Here is a 22,454-nt window from a genome sequence, read left to right as displayed (position 1 = left end):
AGAGAGAGAGAGAGAGAGAATGAATATGAATGAAAATCAATCATTCTCAGATTCTTCTTTTGGAAACTACTCAGTGAAGCAAACTTATTACAACATAATTGACTGTGTCCTGACTCAAAGACCCTCTGGCCAGAGCAAAGAGAATAAGTAAATGAATCCCACCTATGGTTAACTTTCATCCTTTATTCTCTTCACCACTACAGTTCCAAGATTCCTCCAGACAAAGATATCAGGACACTTTGAGGAATGGTGTTTGTGTTCTAATCTGACTTTTCACAACTTGCAAAGACATATTTTCCTTGACCTCTACCCATTTAATAGAAGAAAATAAGCCTCAGTGAAACAGTACAGAACAGCAGGTGGCCACCCTGAACCAGACTCCATGTGCCCCGAGGTCCTCAGCACTGCTTCTTTTACAGGGAGGGAAGCAGCCAGTGATCTGATGTAACAGCTGGCAGCTATAAGGTCTGAGACAGCCTAAGTAACTCTTCCTCAGGACTGAGAATTTGTGCTGTGAGGACGAGAATGGTGGGTTCTTCTTACCACCATTAGGGTGGCCCGGCTACCAGGCTGAGACACTGATTCACCTGGGACAAAAGTGCTGCCAAATTGGGATTATATCCTGACAGGCCAGACCTTTCATCATAAAACTGCTAAGAAGGAAAAGTAAGGAGAATATTTCATTCATAAAGAAAGGGAAAGACTTCTATTAAAAATAAGTAAATAAATAAATAAATAAATGAATAAATAAAAAGATGCTGATAAAAGTAAGTAAAGGAGACAACCAGATGGTGGAAAGCCCTTGCATCCCCTGGGCTGGCAAAATAATACTGTAAAGACAGTATTCAACCCAAGTAGTCTACAGATTCAATGCAACACCCGTCAAGATCCCAATGATGTTCCTACACAACCACACAAAACAATCCTGAAATGTGTATGGAAATATAAAAGATCACAGAAAGTCAAAGTGACCCATCTGGGGTCTGCACAGTACACGGTATCTAACTATAGAGAGTCATGGTGACAAAGATAGATGACAGCAGGCATAGCATCTCACATGTAGACCAAAGGAATATAAAACAAGCCTTAGAGATAAACGTGACACTGCTAAGGACATCTAAATTTTGATAAAGGGACCAAAACCATGAACTGGTAAACAGACAGCTTACTCAATAAATGATACTGGCAAAACTGAACGTACTACTGTAGAAGAATGAAATTAGATCTATGTCTTCCACCCTACACACACAATCAATTCAAACTTAATCAAAGATCTTAGCTCAGAGAATAAAAAAAGATACATTTGCTGCAAAAGAAAAGACCTTCAGTAGCCATGTATTTTCCATGCTGAGAATTTAAGATACAGGTCTCTGGCTTTCAAAAAACTCTTAATCCGTTAGTAAATTAGATGTTCTAGCTTCAACAAAATACTAAGTGGGTTTAAGATACAGGAGACCTTGTTGCTCAGGGCACCTCTCTGTCTTCATCCTTCCCTCCTTACCGAGGACATCACTGGTGGCCATGATGTCACATGTGTACATAGCTGCCATCAGGCGCTGAGGTTTCACCTGCAGAGCATAGCGGCAGGCTTCTTTCATGGTAGCAATTAGCTGCCCGGAGAAGGGTCCATAGCAGTCAATAACTGGAGAGTCTCCTTTCTGGGAAGTCTCTTCAAAGGGCTCTGAGCAGACATCTTGTTGCTCTTGGTTTTCATCTCCAACGTGACAGGTTTTGCCTTCCCCCTGTCCCTCTGCCACCAGATCACACTGACCTTGGTGCTGTTTATCACTTGCTCCTTGTTCTGCACATTTATTTAGCTCCCACTTTTCTAGAACAAAACAGACACCCATGAGCGGCTCCTCACACATGGGGCCAGAGAGGGTCGCAAGCTGGAAGCCACTCACAATGCTATTGCCAAAGTCTCGGAATCTGCTGGCCTCTTTTGATTCTCTGCCAGCTGGGCCAGACCATACTGAGCTCTGGAAATCTTCACTTCTACTGACTAGGATGTTGGGCCCACATTTCCTTGGGCCAAATGACCAGATCTGGTCAACAGTGTTCCTCCATTTCCTCCCTGTTAGGTGTTTCTCTAGCTTTCCCTTAAATTCCCATATTTTCTCTTGGGTCTTCTGATGAATGGCCTGGGTATTTCTACCCTCGTTCAAGGAGGATGTCAAAAGCTCCATGGAACGAATCAAGTCGCTGTTTTCTTCCAGAATCCTAGTGACTTCTTCTGGCAGTGGTATGGCACGGACGCTGAGTGTGGCCAGTTTGTTGGGAGTTGGTATGGTGATAAGCCCATCGGAGTCCACGTGGATCCCCTCTGGGATTTTGCTTTGCTCTTCTTTTGTTTGGTGTATGACAGCGACTTTTTGCTGCCTGCCTATTTCTTCATTGACCATGTCAACTTTGGGAGGTTTTGTGATCGTTTCTCTGAATGGAATAATGGGTTCAGATACACTGATGTGGATCTTTGCAAACCTATGAGAGCAAGAGAAATAGCAGCTGGTTAGAATCTTAGCCTTGCATCACAACAGAGATAACAGGAAAACACAGAAACGTAAACATCATTTCTGTGAGGCCTGTCCTTTACGTTCTGTCTCAATTCACACGGTGCTTTCATTTAGCCTGAGAGACACCCTGATGGGAACGGAGCTCAGTGGAGCTCTAGGCTTGTGCTGGAATATTGCTGCTGTGTTCGTTCTCAAGACAACTAAACCATCTATTTAAGTAAGATTGTTTTGAGTGGAAAACAAATATTGTAATAGGATCTGACACATGACTCCTTTAAAATCAAATTTGCCAGACTTGAGTCTGGCGAAGAAGAACCCAGTGATTAACCCTCTGAAGAGACAGTCAGAGACTCATGCCAGTCAGAGCTGCATGATACATTCTGTATTGACAAAGAGGCTCACGTGAGCCAGAAGGACCCAGGACTGTCTAGACTAGCACATCACCATGAACTTTCTGTAGTGATGGGAAGCTCTCTACCTTCTCTTGATGACTGAGCACTGGAAACGTGGCTAGTGCAACAGAAGAAAAAGATTTTAATTTTATTTAAATGTAAATATCCACAGGATGGCTTAACATTGGAAATGTGACTAGTGTTCTTGATTTTTTTACCAATATTGTTTATATACTTCATATGGTCCCACACCTTCACACAGTGTCTACAGCACTGTATAGCACAGGGCTTGACCCCTAATCTGGCACAAAGTTCAGAAAGTTCCCCTTCCACACATACTGGATTTAGTTTCTTTCTTGTTGGCTGTAAGCTCAGCCAGGGCATAGACGGGCAGAGACTGACTCTGCTGCCGCTGCCGCCGAGGAACCGGGCAATCTTTCTTTCTGTCTTATTTTCTGCTTATGCCATTGTCAAATCACACTGAACCCTTGGTGGTCTACATCTTTGTGTATGTGTACTTGTGCATGTACAAGTACATTATACTGATTTTTGGACTCTCAAAGTGGTATCTTCCCTGGGAAATTTATTCCCTAAGGAAACTGAGTGCTGACAATTCATCCTAGGTTTCTTTCTGTTTTGAATGTTCTGTAGATATGGCCCAAGTACTTTATTTTATGCCTTTTGGCAAATTTGAAAACTCAATAGTGTTTTTTTTTTTTTTAAATGAAAATAGTATCTAAATGGATTTTAGTATATAGAACATGAAACAGATAATGTGCAGAAGAAAAAAAAAAAAAAAGAATGGGGGCTGGCAAGATGGCTCAGTGGTTAAGAGCGCCGACTGCTTTTCTGAAGGTCCCAAGTTCAAATTCCAGCAACCACATGGTGGCTCACAACCATTTGTAACAAAATCTGACGCCCTCTTCTGGAGTGTCTGAGGACAGCTACAGTGTACTTACATATAATAAATAAATAAATCTTAAAAAGAAAAAAAGAATGATAAAAGCTTCCTTCCATGGAGAGCCATGGCTCTACCAGTAAGGTTTTCTTCTTTCAAGGACCAGCTAACTTCAAGTCTCCATGTCTGCTCCAGGATGCACACGGTGGATGGATGACTACCTGGCAATGTACCAATTGAAGATCACTTTGATACTCAAACTTGAGAGTATTTACAGATAAAGCTGCAGTTCAATCTCACCCAATAATTCAGAGGGAAAGAGATAACGCAGCGGTGAAGAGAATTAAGAATACACACATGTGTATGTTTGGCTTTGTGGTGGTCAGTTGCCGAGTGCTTTACAAATGTGCTATTTCCTCATCAGACACTAATACAATCCTCATTGTGTAGGGAGAGGACCAGGTAAGCAAACATATTGTCTAAGAGGCTGGAGAGTGGATGATCTAGGATCTAAATCTTTCTCTGGTTTCAGTGTTCTCACTCCTCACCATTACACAGCAGTGAAAAGTTTTAACAACATGATAAACAAACAAAAAAAAAAAATCACAATGCTAATTGATTTTTATCATAGGTCATGCAAACTTAATTTGCACGAAGTCTGTCAATATAACTAAAATTATAATATAAAACAATATATGCTAAAAATATCAAGTGATCTATATAATCATTATTTAAAATGCCAAACTGGCACTCAATGCTTATTCTTTGTTTTTTTAAAAAAAGTGTTTAGGTAGAATAAAAATTGCCACTAACTGGCCCAATAGCTAACCCAGTCTTTTCGTAAGGGTGATTCTTCCCACTTCCCAGTCTGAGGGTCTATTTGCTACTGTACCAATCCTAGCGAGCCACTCTTGCTGTTAGAGGCTCAGGCGGGAGGGACATGTGGGTCTGAGCATCCCATCCTATCAGTTGGCACCTGGCTGGGCACAAGTGTGACTCCTTTTTTATGCATAGTTAGGGGCTACTGAAATAGCACTATTGAAAACCCGAACTATTCTCATTTCATGCAGTTAGAAATACAAAGCCAGATTCACGTTTAGAGCTCCTTGACTTCTTATAAGCATTTACTGGAATTTACAATTTCATGTGGCTAGGTGACAACTGGCCTGCACTTTGGCAAACAAACAAACAAACAACAAAACCCCACAGGGTCATGATAGAATTCCTTGTTTTTAGAATTCTTGTAGGTTTTGTAAAGTGACTTATTTTTGTTAGGTTCAATAAACATGTCAGGTAAGGAGGCAGATCAGGCGAATGCCTTGTAGCAGAGAAACCTTCAAATGGCCCAAGAGTTAAATCGTCAGTTAATTGTTGGAGGGTGGGTGAGTCAGAAGAGAACAAAACTACCAAAAGAGAAAGAAAAACAAAACAAAACAAAACTGTGTCTTCCAGCCTTATCTCAGATAAGTCTCTAAGGCTGTGCTGGACATAAATCTAAATGTGTCTTTGTTTAATTATACTGTTAATTTTTTTTAATTTGCAGGTTTAAAAAAGTTTTTATTTTTTATTTATATGTATGTATGTATGTATGTATACTGTATGAGTTTATGTGCATCATGCATGTGAAGGTGACCACAGAGACCAGAGAGTACAGGATTCCTGGAGCTATGGGCTGCCTAAGGTGGATGCTAGGGCTGGAATCTGGGTCCTTTGCAAGAGCAGTAACTGTTGAGCCATCTCTTCAGTAAGCATAAGGGCCCGAGTTTAATCCCCAGAGCCCATGTGAAAAAAGCCAATGTGCTGGTTTGTGTCAGTAGTCTCCGTGTTGAGGGGAAGAGACAGCCAGGCTCCTGGGGCTCGCTGTAGTAAGCCTAGTTAGCTGGGTTGCTCAGTATCTGAGGAATGACCTCTACCTGAGGCCTCCACACACAACTACAAGCATATGTACGTGCATCTCCTGACCCACATATGCATATAAGATAATAACACAGAAGCACGGACACTAAAGGAAACAGATAAATAGGAACAGCACAGGAATGGGAAAATAGTTTTAAAATTACAGAGAATATTGGCTTAGGTACTTTAAGGAAGCCAACTACAAAGCTATTAAAACTGAGAAAATACATCCATACCATTATATTGTTACCTTTTATTATAAAGTAACAAAAAAAGCTATGCACTACTTTGAATGTCTGAGGTTCCAAGAAGTCTACTATAGAAATTGCTCAAACAATTAAAGTCATTTCATGCTGTGGAGGGAAGTGTGCAGCTGCCAAATCTATCTGGTACCAAGAGTCGAAGCTTTGTAAATCATGGCAATGCAGAGCCTGCTGTTACTTATAAATAAGTAGACAGATGACAGACAGACAGACAGACAGGCAAGTGCAGTAGGCTTCTATATAGCTGTGACGGTGCTTCATGTGGGTTCTTACTCCGTCTGCTCTGTATCTAAGATCTACATGCTGAGAACTCTGACAGCTCTTCTGGCTTGGAGGCAACAGCGGACACTTCATCTCTCCCTCTTTTGTATACAAACCACAAATGGGTGAAAAAGTCGAAATAAGAGGCATGCCCTATGACGTCCTAGAAGGCCAAAGACATTCTTTTTTTCCTTATTTATTTATTTATTTATTTATTTATTATTAGATATTTTCTTTTTTTTTTCTTTTTTTTTTGATTTTTAATATTTTTATTACATATTTTCCTCAATTACATTTCAAATGCTATCCCAAAAGTCCCCCATAGCGCCCCCCACTTCCCTACCCACCCATTCCCATTCTTTTGGCCCTGGCATTCCCCTATATTGGGGCATATAAAGTTTGCAAGTCCAATGGGCCTCTCTTTCCAGTGATGGCTGACTAGGCCATCTTTCGATACATATGCAGCTAGAGACAAGAGCTCCGGGGTACTGGTTAGTTCATATTGTTGTTCCAACAATAGGGTTGCAGATCCCTTTAGCTCCTTGGGTACTTTCTCTAGCTTCTCCATTGGGAGACCTGTGATACATCCAATAGCTGACTGTGAACATCCACTCCTGTGTTTGCTAGGCCCCAGCATCGTCTCACAAGAGACAGCTATANNNGGGTCCTNTCAGCAAAATCTTTCTGGCATATGCAATAGTGTCTGGGTTTGGTGGCTGATTATGGGATGGATCCCCGGGTGGGGTAGTCTCTGGATAGTCCATCCTTTCGTCTTAGCTCCAAACTTGGTCTTTGTAACTCCTTTCATGGGTATTTTGTTCCCTATTCTAAGGAGGAATCACAGACATTCTTAATATAACCGTGAGATGTAAAGAATCAACTGATCTGCGATCATTTAGGTCAAAGTGAATACAAGTTTCTCTAGCCATAAGAAGGCACTGCTTGTGGACGTTGTACATCGTGGTGCGGAGCCTAGTGCGCACCACGATGTACAACGTCCACAGCTAACTGTGAGCATCCACTTCTGTATTTGTTAGGCACTGGCATAGCCTCATACGAGACAGCTATAACAGGGTCCCTTCAGCAAAATCTTTCTGGCATATGCAATAGTGTCTGGGTTTGGTGGCTGATTATGGGATGGATCCCCGGGTGGGGTAGTCTCTGGATAGTCCATCCTTTCGTCTTAGCTCCAAACTTGGTCTTTGTAACTCCTTTCATGGGTATTTTGTTCCCTATTCTAAGGAGGAATCACAGACATTCTTAATATAACCGTGAGATGTAAAGAATCAACTGATCTGCGATCATTTAGGTCAAAGTGAATACAAGTTTCTCTAGCCATAAGAAGGCACCTCCCCATTTCGCCAAGCCCCTCACAGGCAACCATAACTTTCTATTATAATCTGCCCTCCCCATTTTGTTTTTCCTGTTTAAATACAAACACCTAAACTATGCAGTTTAGGTGTGTGTATGCAAGTATACACGTGTGTGCATGTGGACACTAAAGATCAACTACAGTCTCTTCCTCAATCACTCTCTACCTTAATTAGTGACAACCTACTTATGGTGGTGGATTCCCATAGCTCTAGATACTTAGGAGGCCGAGGGACAATCACTGGAGCCCGAGAGTTTCAGGCCATCTCAGGCCATGCAGTGAGAACCTATCCTAGAACAAGAATGTCATCAAGAGCACTCATCCTTGCCAGACATTTGCCCAGCTCTGTTATACACAGAGATTTAGAAATGGAAGATCTGCCAAGCTGAGGGAAGTGGCTGTTTTCTTAGGACACAACACACACCAGATTCCAATAGTGTACCAATTCCTACTCCCACTAGCTGTGTGGCAAGTGTATCGCTCTGCAGCTCCTCCATCACTTGAGAATGTCTTGGGTACATAGAGATATTTTACCTGTGTGTGTGCACACATAAGCAGGCCAGGGTACAACTTTGGCTGTTGTGCCTCAGATGCCACCTTCCTTGTTTTTGAGGCAGGATCTCTCACTTGCATGGTATTCACCAAGTAGTTTAGGCTATCTGGTTAGCAAGTCCCAGAGATCAGCCTATTTCCACCATCCCAACAATGGGATTACAAGTGAGTGCCAAAATTCTGGCTCTCTAATATAGGTCAAGGATTAAATTCAGGTCTTCAGGTTTACAAGGCAAGGGCTTTACCAACCACGATCATACATTTTGGAATGCCCTTTGCTTTTAGATTCCTGTTGTGGTGTACCTGTTAGTGCTGATAACACATCCTTTTGGGTTGTCAGGTATTTTTAGGCATTGTTTAGACATGAGGGCGTAAGTCTCACACGCTGCAGGTATTAAAAAGGTTAGAGCACACTGGTACATGCTTTCTTACTCTATAGGCTTCTTGAGGATGAACTAAATCTTCACTGTCATTTGTCTTTAAAATCCAATTTTCTTACCCACTTCTTATACATATTCCCGTACCTTACAGCATCTTCTAGACTAGACAGTTTCCAGTCTTTACACTTTAACCTACAACCTACCTCACACACTCTTCCAAGTAGGATATGAAATAAGACCCCCTTCTCCCATTCCCCCCACCCCCACCCTCACACACAGATATCAAACTGGGTAGCACTGTTTACTGGTGAATCTGTCCTTTCCTCGTTGCTCTACCCTGCAACCCGTTTTTGGAGTCTCTATTTTACTCCATCCCTTCTGTGATCAGCATCACAGTCTTACTGCTGCTTTAAAGAAAGACTGATTCCCAATCTTATAGAACAGTGACAACACCCAGCTGGGAGTTCTTTGGTTATTGTTGGCCCTTTTTTGAAAATTTGCACACAGATTTTCAAATCAGCTTGAAAGACTTATACACATGGGGCTGGGGCGGGGGAGGATACACTGGGCACATCCTTCAAGGACATGACCCTGGTGACATATCCTCAATCAAACCCCACCTAATAGGCTATTCAGTATAATCCCTTCTCATGACTCTTGGTCCCCAAATAAGCCCTTACTTATCACAGGACACTGGGCTACTGCAGAAGCCAATGGCCCTTTGCTAACACCACTTGGTTCTGCTTCTTGGAGTTCAAAAGTAGTACTTGTCAGACCACAAACCACTGCCTGACTAAGCCAATGCACCTGGCCGCCGTCCCCACCAGTACTGCACTGAGCCTAGCTGACTTCTCTGCTCACCACTTTTACATAGCCTTTCTGCTGGCATCCAGGTGACCTCTGAGTTCTGAGAGGAAACACTGGGCCTGCTGTTTTTCCTCTATCACAAGAGGCTACATGAAGGGAATTATTTTGTTTGTCTTGAGGGAGTGGGCGGTAAGCAGTACTTTCAGTTAAGGACTACTTCAGAATTTAAGTGGCATTGCCAAGCACTACCCCAGTATCTATCTTCCCTAAGAGGATGAGGCAGGAGGATTGTGACTTCAAGGTCAATCTGTGTTCTATACAAGGAAACTCTACTTTAAAAAAAAAACAAAACAAAAAACAAAAAAGGAGAGAACTTTCGTGATATTTTAATAAAGCAGTATATACTTTAAAAAAAGATTCGTTATAGTTCTCACTGCCTTTATTCAATGTAATTATAAATTATGATTAGTTTTTAGATATCAAAATCTTCTAGGAACATTTACATGGAGTAGTTCCCAAAATAAAAATATATTTACATTTATTGAAATTACTTCATACCATGTTAATGGTACATTTCTAGAAAGTCAATTTCTTTTATTAAACATATTTGGAATTTTCCCTCCAGAGGTAAAAAAGCATCCATAGTGAAAATTTTGAGGTGAAAACACTAAGCAAAGATAACAATATAGAGCTATTAAAACAGTTTTGAGTTTAAGGAGAAAATATTTTTAAAAATCATTTAAATGATCAAGGGCAAATGTTTAAGGAAGCTAGCAACCTGAGATTATTTCATGTGAGTTTAGGAAGAAACCTGGAGACTGGGGTCCTACTAGCCTGAGTGCACCTGATCTACTACAATCTCAGAAGCTAAGCAGGGCAGGCCCTGGTTAGCACTTGGATGGGAGGAACCCTCTGGAACTGTCTTATTTGTATCTCATGGTTTACCCGAACGGAACTTGAGAAAATGGTGACAAGAGACAGAAATCCATCTTAGAGTTTTGTGTGGATCACAGCCATATAAACAGGGAAAAGGAAAAAGCCACAGCAGCATTCTCCAGTGAGGAAGTCAAGGCAGACTCTCCATCTGGAAGGAGATCCTGCCTCATCCCACAAGACACCATTGCACACTGCTGCACAGTCCGCGTTATCTGCTGTGGCTGCCAGCACAACTATCCAGTCTATGGGGGTCACTGTGCAGGTGAGGTGACAAACATAGGGACCACGTGCTATATTTAGCAGCATATGATTCGAACAACCACTTATTATCTAGGTTACCATTATTACCTTCCCAGAAAATTTAAAAAGAAAACGGCTACTGTAAGAAAATTCTCACTGTTTTCATTAGTAAACATATGAATGTATAAATATTAAGACAAATATCTTTTGTCTTCCAGGTTGTGATGTTGTAAGGTTTACAAAAGTGTGAGCGGGCACTTTCCAACACTATTGGTGGTTACAGTAGTTAGGGCACTTACGTAGCTGCAGAAGCCTGTCATGCAAATGAGCAGCGCTCAGCACACACAGCTGTATATCCGTACATACCTACAGGAGGTGACAAATGGGGGTATGGGCCTGAGTGCTCATGACTCTTATTTCTGCATATAACCCCATGATCCTTACTGTTCTATAGTTTTCGGATTTTTGAAAGAAACATACATTATCAACAAAACAAAGAAGAAAAACATCATTTATAAAGTGATCTGGTATGCTCAGATATAGTGACTTACATATGACCTTCACAGAGGTTTCCAGGTTTACATTGTCCTAATCATAGTCTGTATTTACAAGATTTTTGTTGCTTTGATATGTGCTGTGTGGATGCTTAAGATTGACATATATATTTTTAAAATGCTTTACGACTTAAGCTAAAACACAAAATTATTCAAATGTATGAAATTCATGTCAGTTTCCAGTTATTAAAATTTAAATTTATGACCCAATAGCAGTTTTATGTCTGAATTGAGGGCACTGCATGTCTTTTCCAAAATAAACCACAGTCTTAGTTGACCTGTTTGGGAAACATTAAAACATCTCACTGATTTTAGAGTTATCATTTCTCCATCTCTAGCATTTTAAGCTGACCTTTCTCGTAAGTCATCCAAACATCGCTGAAGGTGGACCTCCCCGGCCGTGACCAGAACATGCTCTCCTGTTTCCTGAATTAAAACCTGGACACAGGGGTCAGCCTGGTTTAGCAGCTTCATTCCTTTCACAAGCTGAGGCATTTCACCTGGATGACAAAATGAAACAAAATAACAATGGCAGAAGAACCAAAATGACCTCTGCTGGGGGCAATAACGTAAGTGCTTAGGTGCCAGCCCTGTGAAGAACCCACCCTCTTGTAGCTGACTTCTACAGCTAGCCAGGCCAGGGCCAGCAGAGGCTTATCATTAGTGTGCCAAGGCTCATTTACATCTCTTCATCAAATTCTTAGCAGATAAAAACTACCATCACCATGCCTGTGAATTCACTTCTGTCTTACTAGTAACATATATACTATAGATCTAGAAATACTGCAACACTTCTTCAAATAGTATATAAAATTAGCAGATACACAAATCATTTATGATATCTGAGAAAGTATTAGAACTTATATTAAATTAATAATTTATAAGACAGGCTTGGTGACACAGACTTGCAATCCCAGTTACTCAGGGGCCTAAGGCAGGAGAATCTCAAGATTTGCTTGGGCTACAGAATAAATTCCAGGCTAAGCTGAACAATGTAGTGAGATTCTGTCTCAAAATAAAGGTAGTGATGGGGTTTGTTAGAGGTGTATTTCCCTGGCAGGGTGCCTGTCTACTGAGCTGGACTCCCAGCACTGCAAGAAACAAAACAGAGCAAGACAAACCGACTTGTGAGAGCACTTGACAGAAGTGTGGGGCTCAGGACCCAATCACTAGCGACCGCACCCTCTGCGCTCCCTTCCTTGCAGGGTATAGAACTACTTCAACCCAACAGCAGAGGGAGGGGAAGGGAGGGAGGGGAGAGACGGGTCTGAGGTCTGCATCTGGGATTTGCTTCTTCTCTCCTGCCTCACACTCACTGCCACTGTGGCCTCTAGCCAGGCCAGAGCAAGTCTCCTGATGCTGAATGAAGACTGAGGGCATTCCTATATAGTACTGCTTTGATTCAACATTGTGCTTCACAGCTCTCCGGTGTTCAACTCCAACATGTGAAAGCACAGGAGCTTTCTGCAAGGCATAAAACAGGAGGAGACTAAAAGAAATTCATCGCTCATTTATTTCTGAACTAAAGTTCTAAAAATAGCTAACACTATTTATAGTGTTAAAACGGCAGACAAGCATTTTAGAAGTGGACATCATAGATTAATGTTCTCATTGTGTGGTGAGGAAACAGCTGGAGAGAGTGAAAAGGATTTGTGTCCAGAGTCAACAGCAACTATGTGGCAGAACCTGTTTCTGAAGCTGCTTGGCCAGGCTTAGAGCCTAGGCTTTGCCTGCAAACACCGAAGCCCCACAGACCAGATGGCCACAAGCCACATTGGAGTACAGGGAATCCCAAGGGAAGCCAGGGTGGGATTTCACCCTCTTAGAGCCCTTTCAGCATACTGTGGCTCATGTGGGTAGATTTGATCTTCGGTGTTGGCTTCACTGTCAGAGAATTTGAAACCTAGATTAAAGGATTGCTACACAGACACGGGTAAGACTCACAATACAGGAAGACAGCAACAACAGAAAGACTAAGCTCGCTATTAGTTCTCCATCGGCTGGATGGCAAAGCCCAACCTATATACATTTGTCCCCATTCATGCATACTTAAATCTATCTCTTAGCTAAAGGAGACAGTTTAAGAGTGAGGAGAGAAGAAAGTTTTAGAATGAAATTTGAGACTTGGAGTCAACATTGAAATCAGGGATTTGAAAATGTTTCTGGTAGCCACTGTGTGGCCAAAAACAACACAGACGTTCAATGCATCAACCTTTTAAAATTTAAAGGGTGATTTTTCTTCCCTTATTTAAAAAATCTTACAAATGGACAGTCCACTCACAGCACAGACAATGACACTTAGGAGTATAAGAGGAAGTGCCATCAAGAAAAGTAGACATTTATTTTCTACATTTCAACGTGAACTTGGTTAAATGTTCTAAAAATGTTAAATGTTCTAAAAGGAACACGCAGTTCAGTGCAGGCTGCCAGCAAGGCACTTCTCTGCAACTCACCAACACTGACAATAACCACTAAAATCAAGGATTACAATAACGGGCTCTAGGAGACATCTCTGGACAGTAACAGCACGACGTGCCAAGTTAAGAGTTTGAAAATAATGAAGCATTGTATAGCAGTCAGCCTTGCAGGTGACCTCTATCATCCTGGCCTCCTAATAGTCAGCTCCATTACAGTGGTCCCTAACGGGAGTGTGACATTTGACAACAATATTGTGGAAGTGGTGATGTGTGACTGCCTAAGCATCAGTCGCTTTGGTCTGATGCAGAACACCTGAGTTCCAAGTGAAGGGGCCCTTGGGAGAACAGGGGGCCGAACTCAAATGGATACTTAGTTCATATGAGTGACTCTAGGAAGCGCAGTTAACCTGCATGCAGCTGCAACCAGGGCCACTGGTTGGGGACTCTAAGCCCAACTGCCTCCAAATTCCTGACCAAAGGTGACTAAAGGACTATTCCTGAGCAACTAAAGGACTATTCCTGACTGAAGTTCAGACTATTAAATTTTGCAGTATCTTGCCATCACGTACTATAATAATTAATACATACATAATATACATAATTAATACAACTACAAAACACAATTACAGATAGAATGCAGCTGTGTCACAAAACCCCACAGAAGCATAGTTGTTTTGTTTCTCAATTTTTAAATAATTTATATTTTTGGTGTTTTATAATATATACAAAACATCGACATAAAAACGAATGTACCTGGAGGCCCTGTTTCCACTAAGGAGGATTTCTTATTTTTCCTCAAAGGAAAGATTTAGGATTGTCTCTGAGGTAGAGGTTTGAAACCTGCATGTAGTAACTGTATGACCTCAGACAAGTTGGCTTCTTCTATTTTATTTTAAAATTATCTACACATGCGTGTGTTGTGGACTTGAGTGAGAAGTGCCTCTGTGTCCCCAGTGAATCAGCGATGGCTGCGAGCCACTGGACATGGGTGCTAGGAAATGAACACAGAGTATAATCTTAACCGACGACCCGGTGCTACTGTACCAGTTTCCTTTGCTTGGTTTTATAACTTTTGTAGTGTTGGGAATCAAACAAATTATACCTATAAATTATAACTAATTACATCTGTTATGCCTCAGTCAAACACACATGAAGATGAGATTAAAAACTGCACTCGAGTGCCTGCCAAGAGGATCTGTGGTGTATTGCTGGGATACGTGCACACAGGATTAGTGGGAATGATGAAAGCAGTCATGGTTTGGGGGCATTTGTGGCTGTGTGGTAAGTTCTGAACAGCTCTGAGTGTCAGGAGCAGAGGCTGACCTATGGGACCTTTGGACCCCAGCTTGGGAAATCCCAGAAGAAAAGTAACCCATTGAGGGCAAATGGGTGTGGTTCTCTATGATGGTGGAAATGGCAAGGTTCTGGATGAATCCAGTTCATCAGGCTGCTGAGTCTTCATGAGAAAGATAAAAGCTCTCAAAGCTAAGAGCTGTGCGCAGGGAAAACGACAGGTCCACCCGTGGCTTAGGGGGCAGTATTATTGGGAGTCTTGCTATGAGACAGTGGAACTTTTTTGTAGTTGTTAGACATGGGGCCCATGGAGGATAAGTATAAGACAGGAGAGCTAAGCACACACACTATATGTGCTTCGAGGGCTCAAGGACATGGGGGCAGCATGAAGGACAGTTTCTCAGACACTCTGAATATAAAATTAAAAACAGGACATAGTAAAACATTTAGAAACTGAAACATAGAAATGGACACTTGAGTAATTTAATCCATGCACATGGTGTCTCCAGCAAGGACACACTAATATGGAAAAACAGCAATATGTCTTTAAAAATTATGAGAATTGTGTCCCTCTTTCAAGTATTTCAATTTAGATTTTTAGAAGCTCAAAAAAAATTTTAATCAATGGCATATGAGGAAGCACACTTTGGCCTCCAGGTAGATAACCAAATAACTCTCTGTTTGACTACCATATTTTTGAACGAAGTAAAGAAAATTAACATCATTTGGAGCATGCTATGAACAAGAAAGAAGCCAGGTACTGGGTAGGTTCCTTTATGTCAGGGAGCACATGAGACAGCAAACAGCCACCCATAACCCTAACTCCAGGAGATGATGCTGCCTTTTGGCCTCTGCAGGCACCTCATATATATGCACACACACAAATAAAAAAATAAATATAAAAAAATAGAAATTAGTAAATATTTGGTAATTTACGCCCTAATATTTTGATAGAAAATTTCTAAAAGGCTGTTTGGGGTACTACTTTGTGCTACATTATCCAAGCTAAACCAAAGATCAGCAGAGTCACTTCTTGGTAGTCTCCCAATATTGTTCTAGGGACCCAGGGATCATGAGCAGCTAAGTCTATGCCTAAGAACTCAAAGGAGAAAAAAATTCTTTTCAGGTCTCAGGAGAGGAAGGATATACAGGTACGGAAAGTAACAGCACAGAGCTAGTACATACCTAGCACTTCAATGAGACCATTAAATCCTTCAGGAGAAAACTGCCTTTCAACACCTGCTTTAGGATCCCTTAAGGGAAGGTCTGTAGAATCCTCACTGACCATTATGAGGTACCAGGAACAGCTAGGTCCCAGGCGGACAAATAAATACATTAACACGTGAAGCAAGCTGGGTATGGTGGTCCACGCTTTCAATCTCAGCGCTCAGGACACAAAGGTAGGCAGATCTCTGAGCTGGAGGCCAGCCTGGACTATATAGGAAGTTCCAGGCCAGCCAGGAGTAGGTAGAGAGACCCTGTCTCAAAGCAGGACACAGCAACCCATGCCAGCATCACATGTTCTAGGAACAGTGCCATCTTACTTGGGTGCTTTGGTTCAACGGCAACTCTCACAATCGGGGTGGCTTCAAAGTTGAGGGGAATAAACGGTGGGCAGGATGGCAGGCTGCACAAAGTTGCAGATTTTAGCACAAAGTCCTGGAGGCCTCCAATTCCTGCAGAGAGAAAAAGACCCAGGGGATCAATCAATTCTGAACTCAGGTTAGGAAAATAACAGCACAGACCTAGTACATACCCAGCACACTGCCAACCTGAATGAGGGAGGCATGCATTGTGTGTGTGTATGAGTGTGTGTGTGTTTAACCTAGATAATATTACTCTTGCCAAAAATACAGAAATTCTGTGTGGGTGTGGTAGGACACAACTTTCGTCCCAGCACTGTAGAACAGAGGCAGGCAGTTCTCTGTGAATTCCAGGCCAGCCAGTGCTATACAGTGAGATCCTGTTTCAAAAAACCAAACAACAAACCAACCCTCAGAAATTTGCTAGGTTTTGTTTTGCAGATGGGCAAATTCAGTTGCACTGAATTTAGTGAAAGCATATCTATTTTGACAATAGAAATGATCACTTCTAGGCTCCGTGTTTGTGTATATGTGTTTGGGGGGTGAGTGTGTATGATGAGTGTGCACACGTGTGTGGAGGCCAGAGGCAGACGTCAGGCATCTTCTTCAATAGCTTTCTGCCTTATTTTTTGAGGCAGGGTCTCTTGTTGAACCTGAAGGTCCCCAGCTGGCTAGACTGGCTGGCCAATGAGTCCAGGGATGTGCCTGACTCCCTTGCCCCAGTAGTGGGGCTCCACTGGGGCTCTTATGTGGGTGCTGGGGATCAGAACTCAGGTCTTCATGCTTGCACAGCAGACACTTTCCAGACTGAGCCACTCTCCAGGCCCCACTTCTAGATATTTTTTCAAGTTATAGTTTGTAATCACCCTTAAAAAATATATACTAACTTAATGAATATGAACCTCTGCTAAATATAATCATCTTGCTAAACATATTTACATACAGATAAGGGACATTTAGAAATCTGCAGTGTGACAATGGCTACTGAGTATTAACACCACCACCACCACCCCTCCCCCCCAGCTATTCTGAATTCTACTCCAGTTTTAAAGAGAACCCCAGTTCCCTCTCTGGGCTCCTGGATGATGGATACTTGAGACTGAAGGGTACATGTGGTCTCTGGGTCAGTGAGACGCAGTGGAGAGGATTTCCTAGAGAGATGGAAGGACATTCTGACCTCACATTCAGCATCAGAGTGGACAGGACGTTAGAACACATGCGCGAGGACCATGCGCGAGGACCACGTGGGAGTTATTGTGTTGAAATAAAAGACTGAAAAGGCGAGGAGGAAGGAGAGGTGCTGGAGGAGAAAAGGGCGCAGAAACAACCAAGGGAAGGGAGCCTGCTGTGTTCACCACATAAGCTGCTGTAAAAGCCCCCAGGGTGGGAAAAGGAAGACCACTCTACCCATTGCAACACTCAGTCTGGAACTGGAGGCCTGAGGCAAGGGCTAGGCCACGCACTGGGAAGGCAGTTCACAGGAATCTCCTTGTCCAACTACACCCGTGGAAGCCTGCTGTAGATGCCTCAATCAGAGCAGTCAGATGCACCATCTCGTGAAGCCAGCTCCAAGTGTCAGAGTTCATTCCATGATCAAACGGGTGGCCCCATCTGGACATGCCTACACACTCCAACAAACCCTTTAGACTGAAATCATAATTCCTTAAAATTCCTCACTACTGTCCCCATTGGCCCAGAACCCAGAAGTGTGTCTAGCAGCAGCTTCTTCCTGTTTGTCTCCCTAGTATCAAGGTGTAACATGTCTGGGCAGGGCTACTAGAAATAGCCTCATCTCTGTTCCTGAGGCCAGGCTTCAGGAAAACTGCATAGTAAGTGAACCCTCTCACACTTCCTTCATCCTGCTTCTGACCTCTGACAGTGGCACTTCCTTCCTGAACACAGCACACAGACAAATGCTGCCCTGTCCTCTACACTAGGAGGGATATGAGTTGCAGATGGTCAGTGACTCTGAATGCTAGTTCTCTGACTGCTGGTTTACATTTTGCTGTTCCAGTGCCCAGACCTATTCCGGCTATTTAGATCTGCCCAGATCTGCTGGCATGATGGGAATTCCCCCAAATAGGGAAAAGTCAGGGCTATAGAATTCATAGCAAAGGACATGATCCAAAGAGTAAAAACCCTTGTTACCTGCCTGTGTGTATTTTAATTTTTTCAAATCCTTTTTTTTTTTTCCTTGAGACAGGGTTTCTCTGTGTAGCCTTGGCTGTCCTGGAGCTCACTTTGTAGACCAGGCTGTCCTCGAACTCAGAAATCGGCCTGCTTCTGTCCCAAGTGCTGGGATTAAAGGCGTGAGCCACCACCGCCCGGCCAAATCCTCTTTTTAAATGGTGGTTCTTAAATGCTTTAACCTCCCTTTAGCCCACCCACCAGAAGTAGTGGAAAACAATGGGTATGGGGGAAGAACCTATTTAGAAAGGTTCTTTGGAGCAACTCCCGTCTGTGTTGTCTGGAAATTGGCAGCTCAGTTCATAGGTTAGCAGGTAGCGGGAGCTCGATCCACTGGCAAACACTTCATGGATACACCAGCAGTCCAGTTCTGTTAGCACCAGGGTGACATGACCTAGCAGAGACGGCCAGGCCTCAGCCTCTGCTGGAGTCAGCAGCAGGAGGGACCTGGAGGGACACCATGAAAAGTTCTCTGCTGTTGCCTCTCTCAGGGAAGCAAAGATCAGCGAAGAAGTGAGACCCACAAGCGCTGCACAGCTAGCTAGCTGTACCAGCAAGCTAAGCTCCCTCTCCATCACCCCGCTGATTCCTATTTATACCCTCTAAACATCACATGTCCTCCACAAGCCTTGCCTCAGCACATGCATCCAATCAGCCTGAGTCCAAGGAAGTGGCAAGAAACTGCAGCACACCACCACAAGTTTTTGGTGCGTTTCTCTCTATGGATCCTGACAAATGCAACTCAACTACACAGTGTAAGGTGGGCCAATACATGTGTGTTGTTAGCCAAGAACCTTTATTACGTCCTTTCACATGCTTGCTTTAGCAGAACATCCTCTTTCCTGTGTCTGCTTCAGCACAATGTTCCTTCTTGAGTTTGCCTTAGCCGTTCACACCTGTGTCCACTTTAATAAAACGTCCCTTCATGTGCTTGCCTCAGAAAAACACCATCCAACCAACTTTCCAAAGAACCCTCAAGTTTCTGCTCCACCTGAATTACAGGTTACCAATTTTATTTATTTTAAAATATAATTTAAAGACACAGAAAAAGGACCATTAAGATTATTTGGACAAATCACAGTAGACTGAAATCTCTGTGAATTCTGTGATAAGATACAGGGCAACATTAAGTGTGCACTTTGGTTCTCATATCAAATATAGTCTGAAACAAATTTTTTGCCTTAAAAATGATGCCATCAAATTCAATTTTGAGAGAAAAACAAAGGCAGCATCCACATTACCCCCCGCCCTCCAATACTGTTCCTGTTTTTACCCCCTCCAATACTGTTCCTGTTTCCTTCTCCCTCCCATTTTCTCCTCTTAGGGACACCTTTATGCTATTACAACATTTAATAATCTTGTGTTTTTTCTTTACTTAAATCATGATTTTTTTCACTTCAATCATTTCAGTAAATATTATAATAATCAGTCAGGTATGAGATCCCCACACTCAGGAGGCTGAAGTAGGATGTTTATGAATTGAAGTCAGCTTATGCTATACAGACCTTTTCTCAAAACAGAAAGCTAGACCTCACTATTCCCTTCACCTAAGACTTGTAGGGGAGGGTGTACTCCAAAAGAGTCATTTCAGAGTCTCTGAGTTAGAAAGAGACTGACTCCGAGTGAAAAACCCCTAATGATGGTAGCCGTCAGTTTTAGTCCATGTATTTATTTTCAAGGGTTTTTAAAAATTCACTTTAAATCCTGCTCACTGCTCCTCTCCCACATTTCTTCCCTCCATTCCCTTTTCCCTTCTTCTCTGAGAGAGTGCCCCCACCTTGGTATTTCCCAACTCTGGCACGTCAAGTTTCTTTGGGGCTAGGTGTACCCTCTCCCACTAATGGCAGACAAGTCAGCCCAGCTAAGGGAACACATATCCCACGGTCTGGCAACAGCTTTTGGGATAGCCCCTGTTCCAGTTGTTCAGGATCCACATGAAGACCAAGCTGCACATCTGCTACAAATGGGGAGTGGGGGCGGGGGTGGGGGTGGGCTAGGTCCAGCTCATGCATGCTTTTTGGTTGGTGGTTCAGTCTCTGAGAGCCCTAAGGGTCCAGGTTAGCTGAGAATGTTGGTCTTCCTGTGGAGTTCCTATCCCCTTCAGGGCCTGCAATCCTTCCTCCTATTCTTCCATAAGAGTCCTCAAGTTCCATTTACTGTTGGGCTGTGGGTACCTGCATCTGTCTGAGTCAGCTGCTGGGCAAAGCCTCTCAGAGGACAGCCATGCTAGACTCTTCTGTCTGCAAGCCTAACACAGCATCACTAATAGTGTCAGGGATTGGTGCTTACCCATGGCATGGGTCTTAAGATGGGCTGGTTATTGGTTGGCCATTCCCTCAGTCTCTGTTCCATCCCCTGTGCCTGCATTTCTTGTAGATAGGATAAATTTGGGATTCAAAGTTTTATGGGTGAGTTGGTATCTCTATAACTCCACTGGGGTTCCTGCTGGGCTACAGGAGGTGGTGGCCTCTTAAGCTTCCATATTATTTCCAAGTTTTAGAATTACAAAAACAAACAAACAAACAAATCGAAGGCAGAAAAGTCAGATTAAGGAATCTGGAGATAAAAGCGGTTTATGGAACAAAAAGAACTCTAGCTTGTTTGTTTGTTTGTTTTGTAACTAACAGAAGGTAAATGACTTTACACACTAGCTGTACCTCATAGACAGGATGACAGTCACCAGAACCAAATAAATGCTGAGTTCTTCAACTGGGTACAAAGGTCCTGGCTAGGCTCACTACCATTCATTTGATTATTTTGAATTAAATATTAATATTTTACAATGTTAGCAGGCCATTCATTTCAGGCTGTCCCTAATTTCCCTACTAAAAAGTTGCTCAGACATAAACAATAATAACCGATATATATATATATATATATATATATGTATATATAATCGGTTACAACTTTTACAGAGATTGAGAAGTAGGTTGGCTTTTTGTTACATAGGTGGAATCAATCTGGCATGAGGTTGTCCTGAAGGCTTCAGGAAGATGGTAAAGCTACTGCTAAATACTAACACTGCTGTCTGGGGACAAGCCGGTCAGTTGTTTGAGCATAAAGCAACATTACTCTCTTAAGGAAAACTTCGGTTTGTAAAGTACTCCTCCCGGTCTAAAAGAAAAGCTTTACTGGGTTTACAATTTGTTGGAAAATATGCTAACATTCTAGCTAGCAGATGTTCCCTAGTGTTTAACATTATCATAGTGAAAGACTCCCAGCCTGCCCTTCCCAAGCTGGCTGGGCAGAACTGATGGGTTCCGTTAAACTCTGGAAAAGCTCATTTGCACACAGCCTCAGCTCTTTTCGAGCGGAGAGCCACTTTGGAAGGAACATGGGGACTTCTCTATTGCTTAAGTACATCCCTCAGGATGTGGGAAGTCCTTTAAAAAGCGACATTCTGCCCTATGCCCAATGCCATTAGGTACCCAAGGAACCTAATTCATCGGCCCCCAGGTTACGCTCCAGTTCTGCTTCCTTGTCTCTCAGACTCAGCAGTTTGACTCAACTCCAAAGAGTGCTAGTGAACCCACACTTTACAACCCTCATCATGGAGGTGGGGAGATAGGGAAGGAAGGCCAGACACATAAACATGCTTTTCCAAGTCTGCTTTGCCAGTAGTGCCAAGGTTGATGGGTATAGGCTAGCTAAGGTGTTCACAAGATTGGCTGGCCTGTTAGATAGACTAAGCAGGTCCATGAAATCAACAGACTGTCAGCTTCTTGATGTTAGGGTTGGCCCCAGAGAAAAGTCTTGCATCAATGACATCATAATGTCATTTTTTTCCTCTTCTCATAGGAACAAATAAGCTAAAAATAGGTTTTAAGCAGGTTACATTAAGAACTGGAAGCCAGCCGGGCGTGGTGGCGCACGCCTTTAATCCCAGCACTCGGGAGGCAGAGGCAGGCGG

At 42.7% G+C, this 22,454-nt stretch overlaps 1 protein-coding gene across 1 annotated transcript in view; it reads right to left on the bottom strand.

The window, feature by feature from the left end:
- The window catches only part of Efl1 (elongation factor like GTPase 1), a 125,101-nt gene that overhangs the window by 13,241 nt on the left and 89,406 nt on the right, over nt 1-22,454 (bottom strand). The window contains exons 16-18 of the mRNA XM_021166823.2: nt 16,319-16,450; nt 11,417-11,564; nt 1,502-2,481 (exon numbers count right to left, since the gene is read on the bottom strand). Of these exons, the coding sequence (XP_021022482.1) occupies nt 1,502-2,481; nt 11,417-11,564; nt 16,319-16,450 (1,260 nt within the window). The remainder of the gene's footprint in view (nt 1-1,501; nt 2,482-11,416; nt 11,565-16,318; nt 16,451-22,454) is intronic.

This window comes from Mus caroli, chromosome 7 (assembly GCF_900094665.2).
Source record: "Mus caroli chromosome 7, CAROLI_EIJ_v1.1, whole genome shotgun sequence".
Classification (NCBI taxonomy): Eukaryota; Metazoa; Chordata; class Mammalia; order Rodentia; family Muridae; genus Mus; species Mus caroli.
The sequence above is the reverse complement of the archived record's forward strand: the minus strand, read 5'-3'. Positions and strand labels throughout refer to the sequence as shown.